The 13,940-nt window shown below is 43.4% G+C and overlaps 1 protein-coding gene across 5 annotated transcripts in view; it reads left to right on the top strand.

Annotated features, from left to right (window-relative positions):
* The window catches only part of CACNA2D2 (calcium voltage-gated channel auxiliary subunit alpha2delta 2), a 537,538-nt gene that overhangs the window by 343,935 nt on the left and 179,663 nt on the right, over positions 1 to 13,940 (top strand). For all 5 annotated transcript variants that reach the window (XR_013391944.1, XM_077924744.1, XM_077924743.1 and 2 more), the window contains exon 5: positions 3,881 to 3,925. Coding sequence is in view for 4 of the 5 variants with exons in the window: in XM_077924744.1 (XP_077780870.1) it covers positions 3,881 to 3,925 (45 nt within the window). In the remaining variant the exon portion in view is untranslated. The remainder of the gene's footprint in view (positions 1 to 3,880; positions 3,926 to 13,940) is intronic.

Raw genomic sequence — 13,940 nt, 5'->3', positions numbered from 1 at the left:
ATCCAGAAAGGGGTCTTTTACACATTCATTATCGATGCACAGTTATTTAGATCCTTCTGCTGCTATGACTGATAATAATACGGACACATGGGGCCATTCCTTGCAGCACTCCATCTGTTAACAGATACATCCTCTTGGAACAGAACAGCATCCAAGTAAACAAAAAGATGTACCCAGCTCCTTCTGCCTGCTTCCAGCTGTCTTCACATCTGCATTGATGTGTCCCTCACTATCAACTGATTTGTAGAGCTCTTGATACTGATATCGTGGATATAAGTGCATGGGTAAAGGGCAGAAACTAAATTGAGAAGCACCTTCAAGTAGAGGAAGCATCTGTGCTGCACTTCTGAGAAAAGATGATTTCCCACAGCAGGGATAATAACTGTCGTTCCACGAAAATGTTCATGGTCTTTGCAGAGGTGCACATCTAAATGCACATTCAAACATGAATGGTCTTAATAGTGTGCTGCTTTTTTATGGAATATCCACTTGCATGTACACCTGAGCAGGGTTTCCATCAAAAGCAAAGCATTGCCAATGTTAGCGGTGTCACTCAGGTGTGTACTGAATACATATCAGAGTGCATTTACTGTCTGCACTGCATTGCCTTCATTGAATGCACATCCAAGTGTGCAGTTCCAATTAAATCAATGCAGTGTGGATAAGCGATTTCTGTGCTTGGATGCCCACTTCAGTGGGCATTCCATTTATTATGGCTCTTGTTCTAAACAATACAACCTCAGAGCCAATCTCACCCCATGGTCTTTTCAGCTATGAGGAGATCATCTCCCTCACCTAGGCTCAAGGGGGCTTCTGCCCTCACCCTTCAAACTAAGAAAAGGCAATTCCCTTTGCAGCTTAAAATATTATTTTTGGGTGGCAGGAGGAATCTGGGTAACCCACTTCTGCTCCTCTTTTAGTTCGCAGGCAGAAGAGAAGCAAGTGGCACACTGCTTGCTTCCCCTCAGCCTAACCTATATTCATAGTAGCATGACAACAACAGATACAGTAAGTGTGCCTCTTAGTCTGCACAGAGTCAGGCAGTTTAAAACACATTTTTCCTTCATACCTTGGGGGTCCTCCAAGAATTCAAGAAACCCCTCCTGGTCTGGCCTGACTCCATAGCAAGTTCCATATGCAGGATATCCGCAGTAGTGAGAGTAATTTGAGAATACTGTTTAAGAATAGCATTCCAGAATTTCAAGTCCCTAGAAAGACGTACTTCTGGTGAATGGCAGAACTGGTGGGGTTGAGCTTGCTTCAGGAGGAGAATGTACTGCCATGATTTCTGCATCCCCACTCCCATTTTTTGCATGCAGAATGGAGAGTCCAACTGCCCTTTAATTATCCCTTTTGATGGAATGTGAACTTCTATTTTGACAGTATTACTGCTCTCTGAATTGCCTGTCCCTTTATGAATTTTATCAGCTGCTGCGTGTCCTAGTACAGGAGGAAGAGGGATTGGAAGAGACCTTTCTATGTAAATAGTTTCTAAATACTGCAAATTAATGACATGCAGTTCTTCACTGGAATGATGAAATCACTCTCTAATTTTTCATTGCCTGTTTTGTGGTTCTGAGTAGAAGAGGTTATTAGCATCTCAGATCTCCACCATTAGCACACATTCCCCTCCAGCAAATGATAATGTATTTCTTGTTCCCATAGATTCAGAGACTTCAGAGTCGGGAGAGAGAGTATTATAAACCTCCAATGTGACCTTCCATAGAATAGCACAGATTTGGAAATGTTAACACTTGGATTCCTGTACCCATTCTTAGATTACTTGTAACTGAGCTAGTGTGACCTTCTAGTGAGGTATGTCATAGTTTGTTTCATGATGAAACATTGGATGAATGCAGATGCCTATTTATCAAGGGTGGAGGTAAAAGGGAAAGGAAAAGGACCCCTGGACAGTTAAGTCCAGTCAAAGGCTACTATGGGGTTGCGGCACTCATCTCGCTTTCAGGCTGAGGGAGCTGGCATTTGTCCACAGACAGCTTTCCAGGTCATGTGGCCAGCATGACTAAACCACTTCTGGTGCAACAGAACACCGTAACGGAAACCAGAGCACCCAAAAATGCTGTTTACCTTCCTACCACAGCAGTACCTATTTATCTACTTGCACTGACGTGCTTTTGAATGCTAGGTAGGCAGGAGCTGGGACAGAGCAACAGGAGCTCACCCCATTGTGCAGATTCGAACTGCCAACCTTCTGATCGGCAAGCCCAAGAGGCTCAGTGGTTTCCTACATGTTTCAGCCCCATAGCTTTGAAGTCTACCTGCTGCTTCTTTGCAAAGCAAGTTAAAGGCAGACAACATGTCCATGATTCAATCTCTAGGTAGGGCTGAAAAAGACTCCTGTTTGAAACCTTAGAGAGCCAACCCTGTCTGGCTTATGAGTGATAAGGAAAATGTTGCTGGCTTTCTCAACTGATCAGAAGTCTAGGGAAACTGAGTTTCTTGGTCTAGGGAAACTGAGAAGTGGATTCTGTTGATCAGTTGGCAGGATGATGCAGACAACTTCCTTATCAATTGATTGTACACTGTACTAAGTTTCCAACTAGTAAGTGGTTTCTGTATTCTGGTACAGGAAACAGGCTCTACAGTCTACCCAATGTAAAAATATGGGGTGCTTGAGGAATTCTATCTTCATGGATCCCTAATCAAAATGTCATCCAATTAGATTAATGTGTTGGTTGGAACATCACTGTCAGTAGGATTTTGTGGTTCTCCAAATATTGTGATACAGTTCTCTGTCATTGAAACATATCAAGGCATGCATTTCAATACTGTTTTGAGGAAGAATATACATTTACATCTTAATTATGAAGAGTATTTTTAAAATAATTTTGACGATCAATGTGGAGACAACAAAATTGAATTATGTGCAAACAAGTGTGAGAGTGGAATAGAAATAGATCCATTTCACCAGTGGCATAGTGTGTTGGGGGGGGGTTACAGGAGTGGTTGCTCCAGGCACAAAACGGTTAGGGGTGCACATTTTCAACGCCCAGTGCTGCCTCAATACAGCTGGTCTCTGTTGAAAACTGCTTCCCCATGCAAACCAGGAAGTGACCTCTCTAGACAGCAGAACAACTCTTCTTTCCTTATCTCTGTGACTGCAATCTCCTCGGTGATGTGGATGCTGCTAGGCACTTGAATGTGTGTGCCCTCACTCCCACCCACCCCTCTGCATGGCCCCAGGTGCTGGCAACCCTTGCTATGCCACTGCATTTCACCCCAGTAAAAATGCCCTAGTCTAAAGGAGAAAAGGAAAAAGAGTTATTGATATCATTGACATCAATGTGGTTCAAACTCAGAAAAGAATTTATTTTTAAAGTAAATATTTTTTAAATACCTGTAGAGTCGGACACGACTAAACAACAACAACAATTTTTAAAATAAGGAGTTACTTCTGCCATGGGGGGGAAATCAGGTCATGCCATCCCTTAGTTCCCAGGAATCCTTTTTGTGTGCATGCACACTTCTTCAGATACCTTCAGATATTCTTCAGATATTCTCTGCAAGCTCTTTTGAGCCAAGGTAAACAGGACACCCAAAGACAGAGAATGTGGCGAACTTGCAGTGGCTCCTGTGGGGGCTGCTCTCCCATCATGGTTCTTTAACCCTTCAGTGGAATCCAAGCACAGAGTTAGCCCAGTGTGCCTCCCAATACCAACATCATAAGTGCCCCAAAACATTTTGCAATGAACTTTGCCTTTAACATGATAGAACTCACCAGGAACCCCAGCCCCCAGACAAGTCACAGTCTTGTTAAAATGAAATGCTGGCAAGCCTACTGATGACATTGAAAAACCTCTTTCCTGTGGCCTGGGACTGTGTACTGTACTAATCACACCTTTTCCCTTTTATTCTGTAGGAGGAGGATATTGAATACTATGACTCCAAGGCTGAGACAGAATATGTAAGTGTCTTCCACTTGTCCTTCACTTATATTTTATGCACTGAATGAGTTTCACATGTTATTTCCTTCAAGTTAGAATTCCACTGTCTACTTTGCCACCTTTGTTTAGAGCTCAGAGTAATTTGACTGGCTCCAAAGCACAGGATCTACACTTATGGCAGTGAACAAAATGGGGTTTTGTTATAGAATTGCAAGTTCTAATATTTCCTCATTGGGTGGTAATAGAAAGAAGCAATAATGGTTAAATTCAGGAGAATTCAGAACTCCTTTTACTTATGACAAATATTTTCCAGCAAGGAGGCACTTAGAGAATAGAAAGTGGGATAAAGTTGTTTTTATTGATCTTGGGAACTGAATTGGGGGAGGGAATCACAGCAGGCATACATTTTTGTGTTTGCTTCATTTCATAAAAGATTTGGCAGCGTTCTTTGACTATTTTAAACTCCTTTTTTCTCTTTAAATTGTGTTCATCTTAGACACATTCCCATGAAGCCTTGTGAAAAATACAATAACACATGTAAGGGAACATGTTTCAGTCAAATATAGGCATAGGATACCACAGTAAAATCTGCAGGGACACTGTATGATGGGCAATGTAATTCTGCTCTGGGTATTGAAGCAAAATGAAGATTTCAGATCATTCCACCTCTTTTCATAGAATCATAAAACTGTATAGTTTGACCCCAAGGGTCATCTGGCCCAACTCCCTGCAATGCAGGAATGTCAACTAAAGCATCTATGACAGGTGGTCTTCCAACCTCTGCTTAAAAACCTCCAAGGAAGGGGAGTCCACCACCTCTCAAGGGAGTCTGTTCCACTGCTCTTACTGTCAGAAAGTTATTCCTGATGTTTCGTTGGAATCTCCTTTCTTGTGACTTGAAGCCGTTGTTTTGAGTCCTACCCTCCAGAGCAGGAGGAAACAATGTGACAGCCCTTTAGATATATGAAGATGGCTATCACATCTCCTCTCAGTCTCCTCTTAGCCTGGCTAAACATACCCAGATCCTTCAACCATTCAGCATAAGGATTGGTTTCCAGACTCTTAATCATCTTGTTTGCCTTCCTCTGAACACATTCCAGCTTGTCAATATCCTTCTTAAATTGTGGTGCCCAGAACTGGACACAGTATTCCAGGTGTGGTCTGACCAAGGCAGAATAAAGCAGTACTATTACTTCCCTTGACCTGGACACTATACTTCTGTTGATGCAGCCTAGAATAACATTAGCTTTTTTTTGCTGCTGCATTACACTGTTAACTCATGTTAAGCTTATAGTATACTAAGACCTCTAGATCATTTTCACATGTACTACTGGCAAGCCACATGTCCCCCATCTTATATCTGTGTAGCTTATATTTGTGTGTAACATGTCGTTTTATTGCAAACATATAATGACAATGGGACCTTGCAGCAAACATTGAAATCACACTGCAGCTCTTAAATTAAGAAACAATACTTTCATCCAAATAGATGAGACTTCTGATGAAAATGTGTCCTTTTCCTTTCAAATCCCTATTTCAGAGTGAATTGTGGAACTTGAGAAAACCCACCCCCTTGCCAACTGAATGCTGGGTTGTTTTTTCTCTTTGAATGCTGCTTGAAACTCTAAACTGTAGAGTCTACGAGATTACATTTGATCTCATGAAATGATGACTACATTGCCAATCAAACATAATGAAGCATATGACTGATGCATATTCCCTCTCTTGACTGATTATTCTGAAAGGAATATCTTTTTTCCCAGAAGAGATCTCTCTGTTTGTCAGACCCTTTCATATAGCATGGGGCAGGTCATATGTTGGCTCAGAAAAGCAAGGCCAAAGAGATCTACTGCAATCACATTTGAAAGCATACCTGTCCACCATTGTGATCTTCTGTAAGTTTAACTGGGAGTAAGTTCCCTGAAGTCAGTGGTGCTTCCGTCTAAGTAGATATACATAGGAAGATTTCCTTTACCTGAATGATACTTCCAGAAATCTGACAGGCAGTGGGTCTGCCCCTTGGACCTAGAGAAGGAGTGACAGTGGTTGGCTCCACTCTGTGCTTATTTTGTGACAGCCCATCAGACAAAGCCTGAAGGAGCCAGGTGCACTTTTGCTAGAGAAAGTCACTATGCTTCCTGGGAAAGTTTCTAAAATTAAAGCTGGCATCTGAAATTCAAATGAAGAGCAAACATCTAATTAGAGACAGAATCTAATTCTCTACCCTCCTCCTGGCACAGCCATCCTGTAATTCTGGCAATCAGCATGTTAAGTACAAACCAAAGAGCTTCAGTTCCCCAAGGAAATAGGCCTTTGCTAGTGACTGTGTGCAATGTGAATAGAGCTCTGTTCAAAACAACTCCCAGGCATTGGCCACTGGGCTTAACTCATCCCAGAAATGGCTGCATTTTATAGAGCTTTCTGGAGCGCTTTGGAGTCTTCCTGGGTGGCCTAAATGCTGAAGCAAGGTGTGCCCTTGGGCCCTCTCCTGTGGCCAAGAAAAGGAAGAACAGATATTAAGCTGTCTCAGCTTTGTCTTTGGTGCCTACTTTTGACAAAGCTGTTCTCCTTAAACTTCATAGCATTATAAATCAAAGACTGAGGGGTCCTGTGTAGTTGATGTTACATAGCCTTTAAAAAGTAGTAACACAGGACCACCACTGTACTAGATAAGTCAGTACCTGTTGGAATGGAGTAGATACCAGCTCTTGGTAGTAAGTGCCTGAATAGCCATTTTTAATACCCTTTTCAAACCTAATTCTATGAACAATGGCCAGCTAAAACCCAAATGGGCAGCAAACAGAATATGAGAGAGAACAATCTGTGTTCTACATCAAAGTAACCCAAAATCTGAGGCTATGGTTTTTGGCACTTGAGATGTATATTTTTAGGACCCACCTTATTTCTGTAATTTTCAGTTGTTTAAAACTGTATTTAATATTTCACTGTAATTGTTGTAACCTGCCCTGGAACCTTAGGGTGAAGGGCAGGTAATTAATTTATAATAATAAGCCAAAATATGGAGAAAGACCACAGGCCTACCAAGAGCATTTCCCAATCACATTCAGATATGTGTATAATCATTCATACTTCTGAGGACAAAGTGGTAAATCTTTAACTCTGGCATGCCTGTTCCTTTGCTCTTGGGAATTTATGGTGCTGTAAAGAGCAGAAATGTAAGATTTCCTACAGACACAGTGTACAGGTGATTAGTTTAATAACAGATGGCTTTTTAAGGTCAACCATGAGCACGGACATCATTTAGCTCAACTTCCTTAGGATGTCCCTATTTTCACTGGAGAAATGTTGGAGGGTATGGAGTTATCTGACCCACCCACCCCAAGCCATATGAAGGCAGCCCTGTATAGGGTAGATTTTTCATTGGAGAAATGTTGGAGGGTATGATGCGCCAACACACTTCATAACTCCTCAGCAGTTAACTAACCTCGGTGATAGTAATAACAGTGATCGGCTCACTGCTATCTGCTTTTGAGGCTGCCACAACATCCATCCTCACAGCAAGCAGAAGGCCTCACATCCACGTTAGATAGTGCTGAGAATGCTAGATCAGTACAATGCTGGCAGGGTTATATTGCATGAGGAAGCAGCAACATGAACATTATTTTTATTCAGGAAGCTTTGTGTTGAAGGTATAGAATACAAGCTTAGACTGCGTTGGAAGAAACCTTTGGGCACATAACAAGATCACATACCGTATTTTTCGTCCCATAGGACACTCCGTCCCATAGGACGCACCTAGTTTTTTTCCCCCCCAAAAGCAGGTCGGGGAAACCGAACCAGGTCGAGGAACAGCGGGATGGCGGCGCTGCGCCTCCCTGCTGTCCCCCGAGCTTGTGGGGCTGGCCGATGTCTGCCCGGTGCGAGGGGCGCCCTGCTTCAGGGCGCCCCGCCCGCCGGGTGGCAGGCTGCTATCCGCAGCGTGGGGAGCCCTGCGGGGAACTCCTGCAGGGCTCCCCACGCTGCGGATGTATGCCCAGCGCGAGGGGCGCTCTGCTTCAGGGTGCCCCGCGCGCCGGGCGGCAGGCTGCTATCCGCAGCGTGGGGAGCCCTGCGGGGAACTCCTGCAGGGCTCCCCACGCTGCGGATGTCTGTCTGGCGGACGGGGCACTCTGCTTGAGGGCGCCCCGCCCGCCAGGCGGCAGGCTGCTATCCGCAGCCTAGACAACCCTGCGGGACCTCCCGCAGGGCTGCTTAGGCTGCGGATGTGCCCTGGGACCTTATATATCGTCCAAATCCAGTTTGAAGTCCATATCGTTATATCAGTTTCATAAATTTTAACCCAACAATATATTGCAAATCATGTGTGTGTTATGTAAAAATCACAATGTGGGGAAAACTGTGAAGCCAGCCAATGCTCCTCTCAATTCCTAAAGCCCCTATTAACTCTGCTGGCTCAGCTCTCCCCTGCCTCCTGTGGGGGGCAGCAAATAACATGAGCAGGCGCAGGCAAAAATCACAGCGTAGAAAAAACTGTGAAGCCAGCCAATGCCTCTACATAGCTCCATCCTTATTGCAAACATTGAGATATATCAATATATTGCAATGTTTAGCTGGTGATGTATTGTCATGTTGAAAACCGGGAATCACCCAGCCCTAGCCCCAGCCTCTTGAACCTCTACACCAGCAGACAATGCAGAATTAAGACAGGAGGCTTAAGAAAATGAGACTGACTTGGTTCTTTCATCAGGGAACCATCACTGGCAGACCTATGGTGTCTATCAACTTCCACGGTCAGGTTTGGGTTTTTTCCTGCATAGCTCTCATGAATACTAGAGCATGAAATCTCTCAATGTTTAAAAATTAATCAACCTTCAGACAACCTGTGAACTCTGAAACTGTAAGAAGGTGGAAAGGGGATAGGAAATCAGTTTCCAGGACTATTAATATCTCAGAGCAGTATATTTTATGCTTGTTGATGGTGGTGTCTGATATTATTACAGATTCAGATAAGTTTTTGTTGGTTTTTGTAAAAGGATGGTCCTTCGCCTATTGAAAACACATGTAGCGTTCTCTGCCTATGCCTATTGCTTCACACTCAGCAATATTCCAGCTAATTTTCTTCCAACAAATAAAGAAAAGATGATGGTGAAAGTGATGATGGTGATGATGAAATTAAAAAGATACCGAATTGTCTGCAGTAGAACTAAATAGAAAGAAACCACAGATCCTCCATTTTTGTTAACATTCATTTTAAAATTTAAATTGAGCATGATCTCCCTCAAATGAAGTTAGTTCAGACAGACAAAGCCTATTCAGTAAAACTGTGACTTTATTCAAGAAGCTTATGCCAGATATAAATGCAGAAAGAAATAGAAACGAGGTTCCTATTCACTGCACCTTTAGTTCGTCCCAATGTAATTCTGATTGTGGACCTCTAAAAAATAATAATTTAATTTTAAAAGGTAATGGGGATGCCAGATTGTGTGTAAATGGGAGCTCGAGATATACAATATTTGTAAAAAGAAAGAAAAGGGAGAGGAGAGTTTAAAAATCCTCTTTACTCATTCTTCCAGCAGGAGAGGGTTTCAGTGTTTATTCACAAAGAAGTGTTGAAATTAACTAACATTCACTATAGGATGCCACTAGCAAAACGGGAGAAAATTACAGTTATTTTTCCAAGTCTTATTATTATGTTTATGGTTGGAAGACAATGTTTAAATCATAGAGGAGGCGAAAATTCTCCAGCCAGATCCCCAACTCTATTAAGTTGCCACCATTCTGCTGCTGTCACTAGAACTTTGTGGATTTCTACCGCACAATATGCAATAGCTTTCATTTTCTGTACCTGACTCTGGTGACTGATAAATTGTTAATTTCCTAGTATTTTTTTTTAATTGAAAAAATAACAGGTGGGCTTCTTTTTCTGGGCTGATCCAGGATGCATGTGTGCTAAAACAATGTGCTCTATGGTATAAATGAGGGGAACCTTTGTATCTGCCATTCCAAAGGGTCTGATCCTTTAAATCACAGAATAGCCCAGTTCCATACCTTAGCGAAATATGAGTACGTTTGTATTTGATTCATTTTTCTGTCATTTTTGTGGCCTCACTGTGCTGGTACAAATGGCCAACTGATGTGAGAAATTGCAGGCAAAAGCCTGAAAGCTTGACCCTTCATGCACAAGCTGCTGAAGTTGAAAGTAATGGCTAGAGGCCTCTTTAATTCCACTGCATCCAAAGACATTTCTCTATCTATTTTCCTTGCTGTTTGAGACTATGGAGAAAAATTCCCTCCTAGGGAAGAGGGACCTTGCTGAAGTCAGATTGATCTCTGCAATCAAATAGGATCCGTATAATCTGGATTTCTTTCTCCTTCTTAACTGGCTGGCTGTTCTTTGCTATCATCATCAGCATCATGGCGGGGCAGGGGGAATGTCATGTAATACTTTTTTGATAGGCTTTTGTCTTTTAAACAAATCAGATGCTGAAGCTGAAATCAGAAATGGAGGACTGGTGCGGAAGAGAAAAGGGGGCTTCTAAACCCTTCTCCCTTGCATTGCTTTTTCTGCTGAAAATCATCCCCATAGGGAGAAAAGCCACCCACCCCGCGCACAAGAATAACAGCAGCTTGGGGTAGGGTGGGAAAACAACATTGGGGAAAGTGTTTTAAGAGCCCCTCTTCTTCCACAGCAGTATTCAGACTGCAGCCTTAGCCTCATCTTGAAAAGAATCATGGAAGTACATGTCATGTGGTTTCCTAAAGGCTGCTGCAATCCTAAGCATATTTAAAGGTGAAGGTAAAGGGATCCCTGATGTCCAGTCGCAAACGACTCTGGGGTTGCAGCACTCATCTCGCTTTACAGGCCGAGGGAGCTGGCGTTTGTCCGCTCTGCAGACAGTTTTTTCTGGGTCATGTGGCCAGCATGACTAAGCCGCTTCGGGCACAATGGAACACCAACACCAGAGCAGCACATGGAAACACCGTTTACCTTCCTGCCAGAGCAGTACCTATTAATCTACTTGCACTTTTTGGTGTGCTTTTGAACTGCTAGGTTGGCAGGAGCAGGGACCGAGCAACGGGAGCTCACCCCATCGCGGGGATTCGAACCACCAACCTTTTGATTGGCAAGCCCAGGGCTCAGTGGTATACACCACAGCGCCACCCGCGTATCTGCCTGGAAGTCAATACCACTAAACATGTTTAGGATTGGGCAGTCCAGGTATGGTACAAACAGTGGTGAAGCTGCATCCTCCGCTACCGGGGGCGGAGAGCAGGTGGGGGCGTGGTATGCCGCCCGCAGGGGCGTTTGGGGCATTTTGGGGGTGTGATGCGCCGCCTGTGGGGGTGTGGCACCTGGCGTGCAGGGGGTGCGAAGCGCATGTCCGAGGGGGTGCAGCGATGGCACCCTACCATAATAGTGGTGCTGGGGGAAGTCCGCTCCCTCCGCACTCCCGTTCCTCCGCCAGTGGGTACAAATAGAATAACTTTCCACATATTACCATTGCAAAGGGCATGGGACAAGAGAAATTGCTGGAAAGTTGAGCATATGGATGTTACTATATAGCTTCCCCTCACCCCCACCCCCGTTTTTGTTTCTTATAAAGGAAGTTGAAATTCAAGTCACAAGGAAAGTGATTGATGCATTGGAGGCGGCCACATCAATGGGTGTGTTAAGCAATGCAAATGGATGGGTTTCCATACAATCAGCAGGAGTTTGTGACTCCAGAGAAGGGGAGGCACTGGAGCTGTCAATGCTTGCCTGAAAATGGAGTTCATAAATGTGATCAATTTCATGGCAGCCAGACGGTCTCCTTAGAATCATGAATTGATGCTGTCGGTGTAATTATTATAAATATCAGATATTTATACCAGGCCAGCAGGAAATATATAAAAAAGCACTTTACCAATAAATCATAATATTTCCGCCACTCTGCTTAATGGCATATCAAACACAGATAGAACAACATGCCAGGCAGGATATAAATAATGCTTCATACGTTTGGGAACCCTGTGAGTCACAGCTAGTCTTCTCTCACACTCAGGGGACATAAACAATCCCAGATCTGTTAATGGAGATCAAGGCACTATTTTGGAAAGAAAAATGAAGATCAGTGCAGGGCCAGCTTTGCCATGAAGTGACTTGAAGCAGCCTGCTTCAGTAAGCAAATTCCCACGACTGCCCCTTTCTTGCTTCCAAATTCCATCCTAGTATATGGGTTCTTGTTGTTGTTTAAAGTGAAGCCAAATTGAGATGAGGGCTGGGCGGTTGTGGTTATTTCAGACAACACCAGCATGCCTCCACTCTATTTTTGGTGAATTTCTGATGCAGTAAAAATGGCCACAATAGGACAAGAAGCTTATTCTCTCAAGCACCATTTCCCACTAAGAGTTATTACCTGAGCTATATTCTTGGGGGGAGGGGGGAAGGCTACCACTTTGCAGATAACTGGCCATGCTGAGAAACAGGACCTAGTTTTGATTTCAACGGCATCATTTTTGTACTTCAAAAACAACTGCACACAGAGTGGCCCCTTTTCCATCACCAAAAAAGAGGACAAAAGAGGATACAGGTTTGTGTATGTTAATGCATAGGTATAAATGCAAACCTAGAAATAACTGCAATGATTTAAATAGACATGCATTGCATCTCAACACAGTGTGGAAGACTGTGATCAAGTGATCTGCATGCTTTCTCAAATCTACTATCCAGGTGCTCACTCTTGGTGGGAACCTTAAAAGCCTGTGCACTCCCTTCTTATGGTTATTTATCTTTAAACCATACTTACGACCAGATAGCTCAAGGCTGGAGACCCTATGGCCCTCCAGATGTTGTTGGAAACCCAGCTCTCATCACCGCTAGTATGGCAAATAGTAAGGGATAATGTGAGTTTTAGTGCAACATCTGGAGGACCACATGGACACATTAGAGGACTGCTGATGAAGATATTGGCTGGTGGTGCGGCTCATAAGAGAAAAGGTGATCCTTCAAATGTCCTGGTCCCTGACCCTGAAGGGCTTTACGGTTAATACCAGCACTTTGAATCCTACCTGATTAAAAGTCACTGCACTTTTAATAAGGGAGCCAAATGTTTCTGATAGGCACCATCATCCATGCTGCTTCCCCCTTTTTGCTGCAGCCTCCAGGTTGGTATGGTACACGATGCTCCAGGAGGGTGGTATGTTCAGATATGATGGAACAGAATGATTGGCATGGAGCTGAAGGTAGATTTGCATTAATAGGAGATGGGCCATTCTCAGAAACTGTTAATAACTGACAACTTGGGGAGAGCATGCTGAAGTGTTCATCTGCATCTCACTGCATTCCAGGCATGGGAGAGGATTGAGAGAAATGGCTGCATGCTCAGTGGTGGATTTGACAGGACTCCAAACAAAAGCAGCCATCACTTGCCAAGCGCTCTCTCCCAGTCTCTGCAAATCCATGAATAATTAGCTAATTATAGGAGAGTTATCCAGAGAAGCCAAGTGTGTTGATAGTAACGCTGTGCTGAAAGTTCCAATTGGATTTTTTATTCTTACTATTATTATTATTACTATTTTGCACATGAGTGGGTGGTTGTGGAGGACACAAAAGAATGTGGGGAAATCCATAATCTTATGTAGGTAACAAATTCTGAGGGTGAGGGATATGCATTTGTAATACCCAGCAGCAGATTTATTTATTTTTCTTCCTCAACTGTGTTTGCCAATGCGGGAATGTGGTGGCAGCACCCCTGGTGCTGTCCAGGGTCAAATACACAGAGGCAGTGGAAATCAAGTGCCCTTGTAGTTTTGAAGCAAAAAAGGACAACAGAAATCTGCTTCCACAAAATTAAGGCTGTAGGGATCTGGCATGGCAGGAGTTAATTCTAAAATAGCATACCATTATTGTATGGAATTTGCAATAGATGTGATAAAGTGTTATTACCCTTTGGCAGCCTGATACCGCTAAGCAATGCTGATTTTGTTGTGAGATTGATTGTGGGTGAGGCTTTTTCCCCTTTATTGTGTTGTTTTTTTTAATCAAGCCACTGCTTGGAATCACAAAATGGTATTAGAATGTCAGTGTTCCTTTGC

This window comes from Podarcis muralis, chromosome 2 (assembly GCF_964188315.1).
Source record: "Podarcis muralis chromosome 2, rPodMur119.hap1.1, whole genome shotgun sequence".
NCBI classification, from domain to species: domain Eukaryota; kingdom Metazoa; phylum Chordata; class Lepidosauria; order Squamata; family Lacertidae; genus Podarcis; species Podarcis muralis.
Note: the sequence above shows the minus strand (reverse complement) of the source record. Positions and strands in the feature narration are given on the sequence as shown.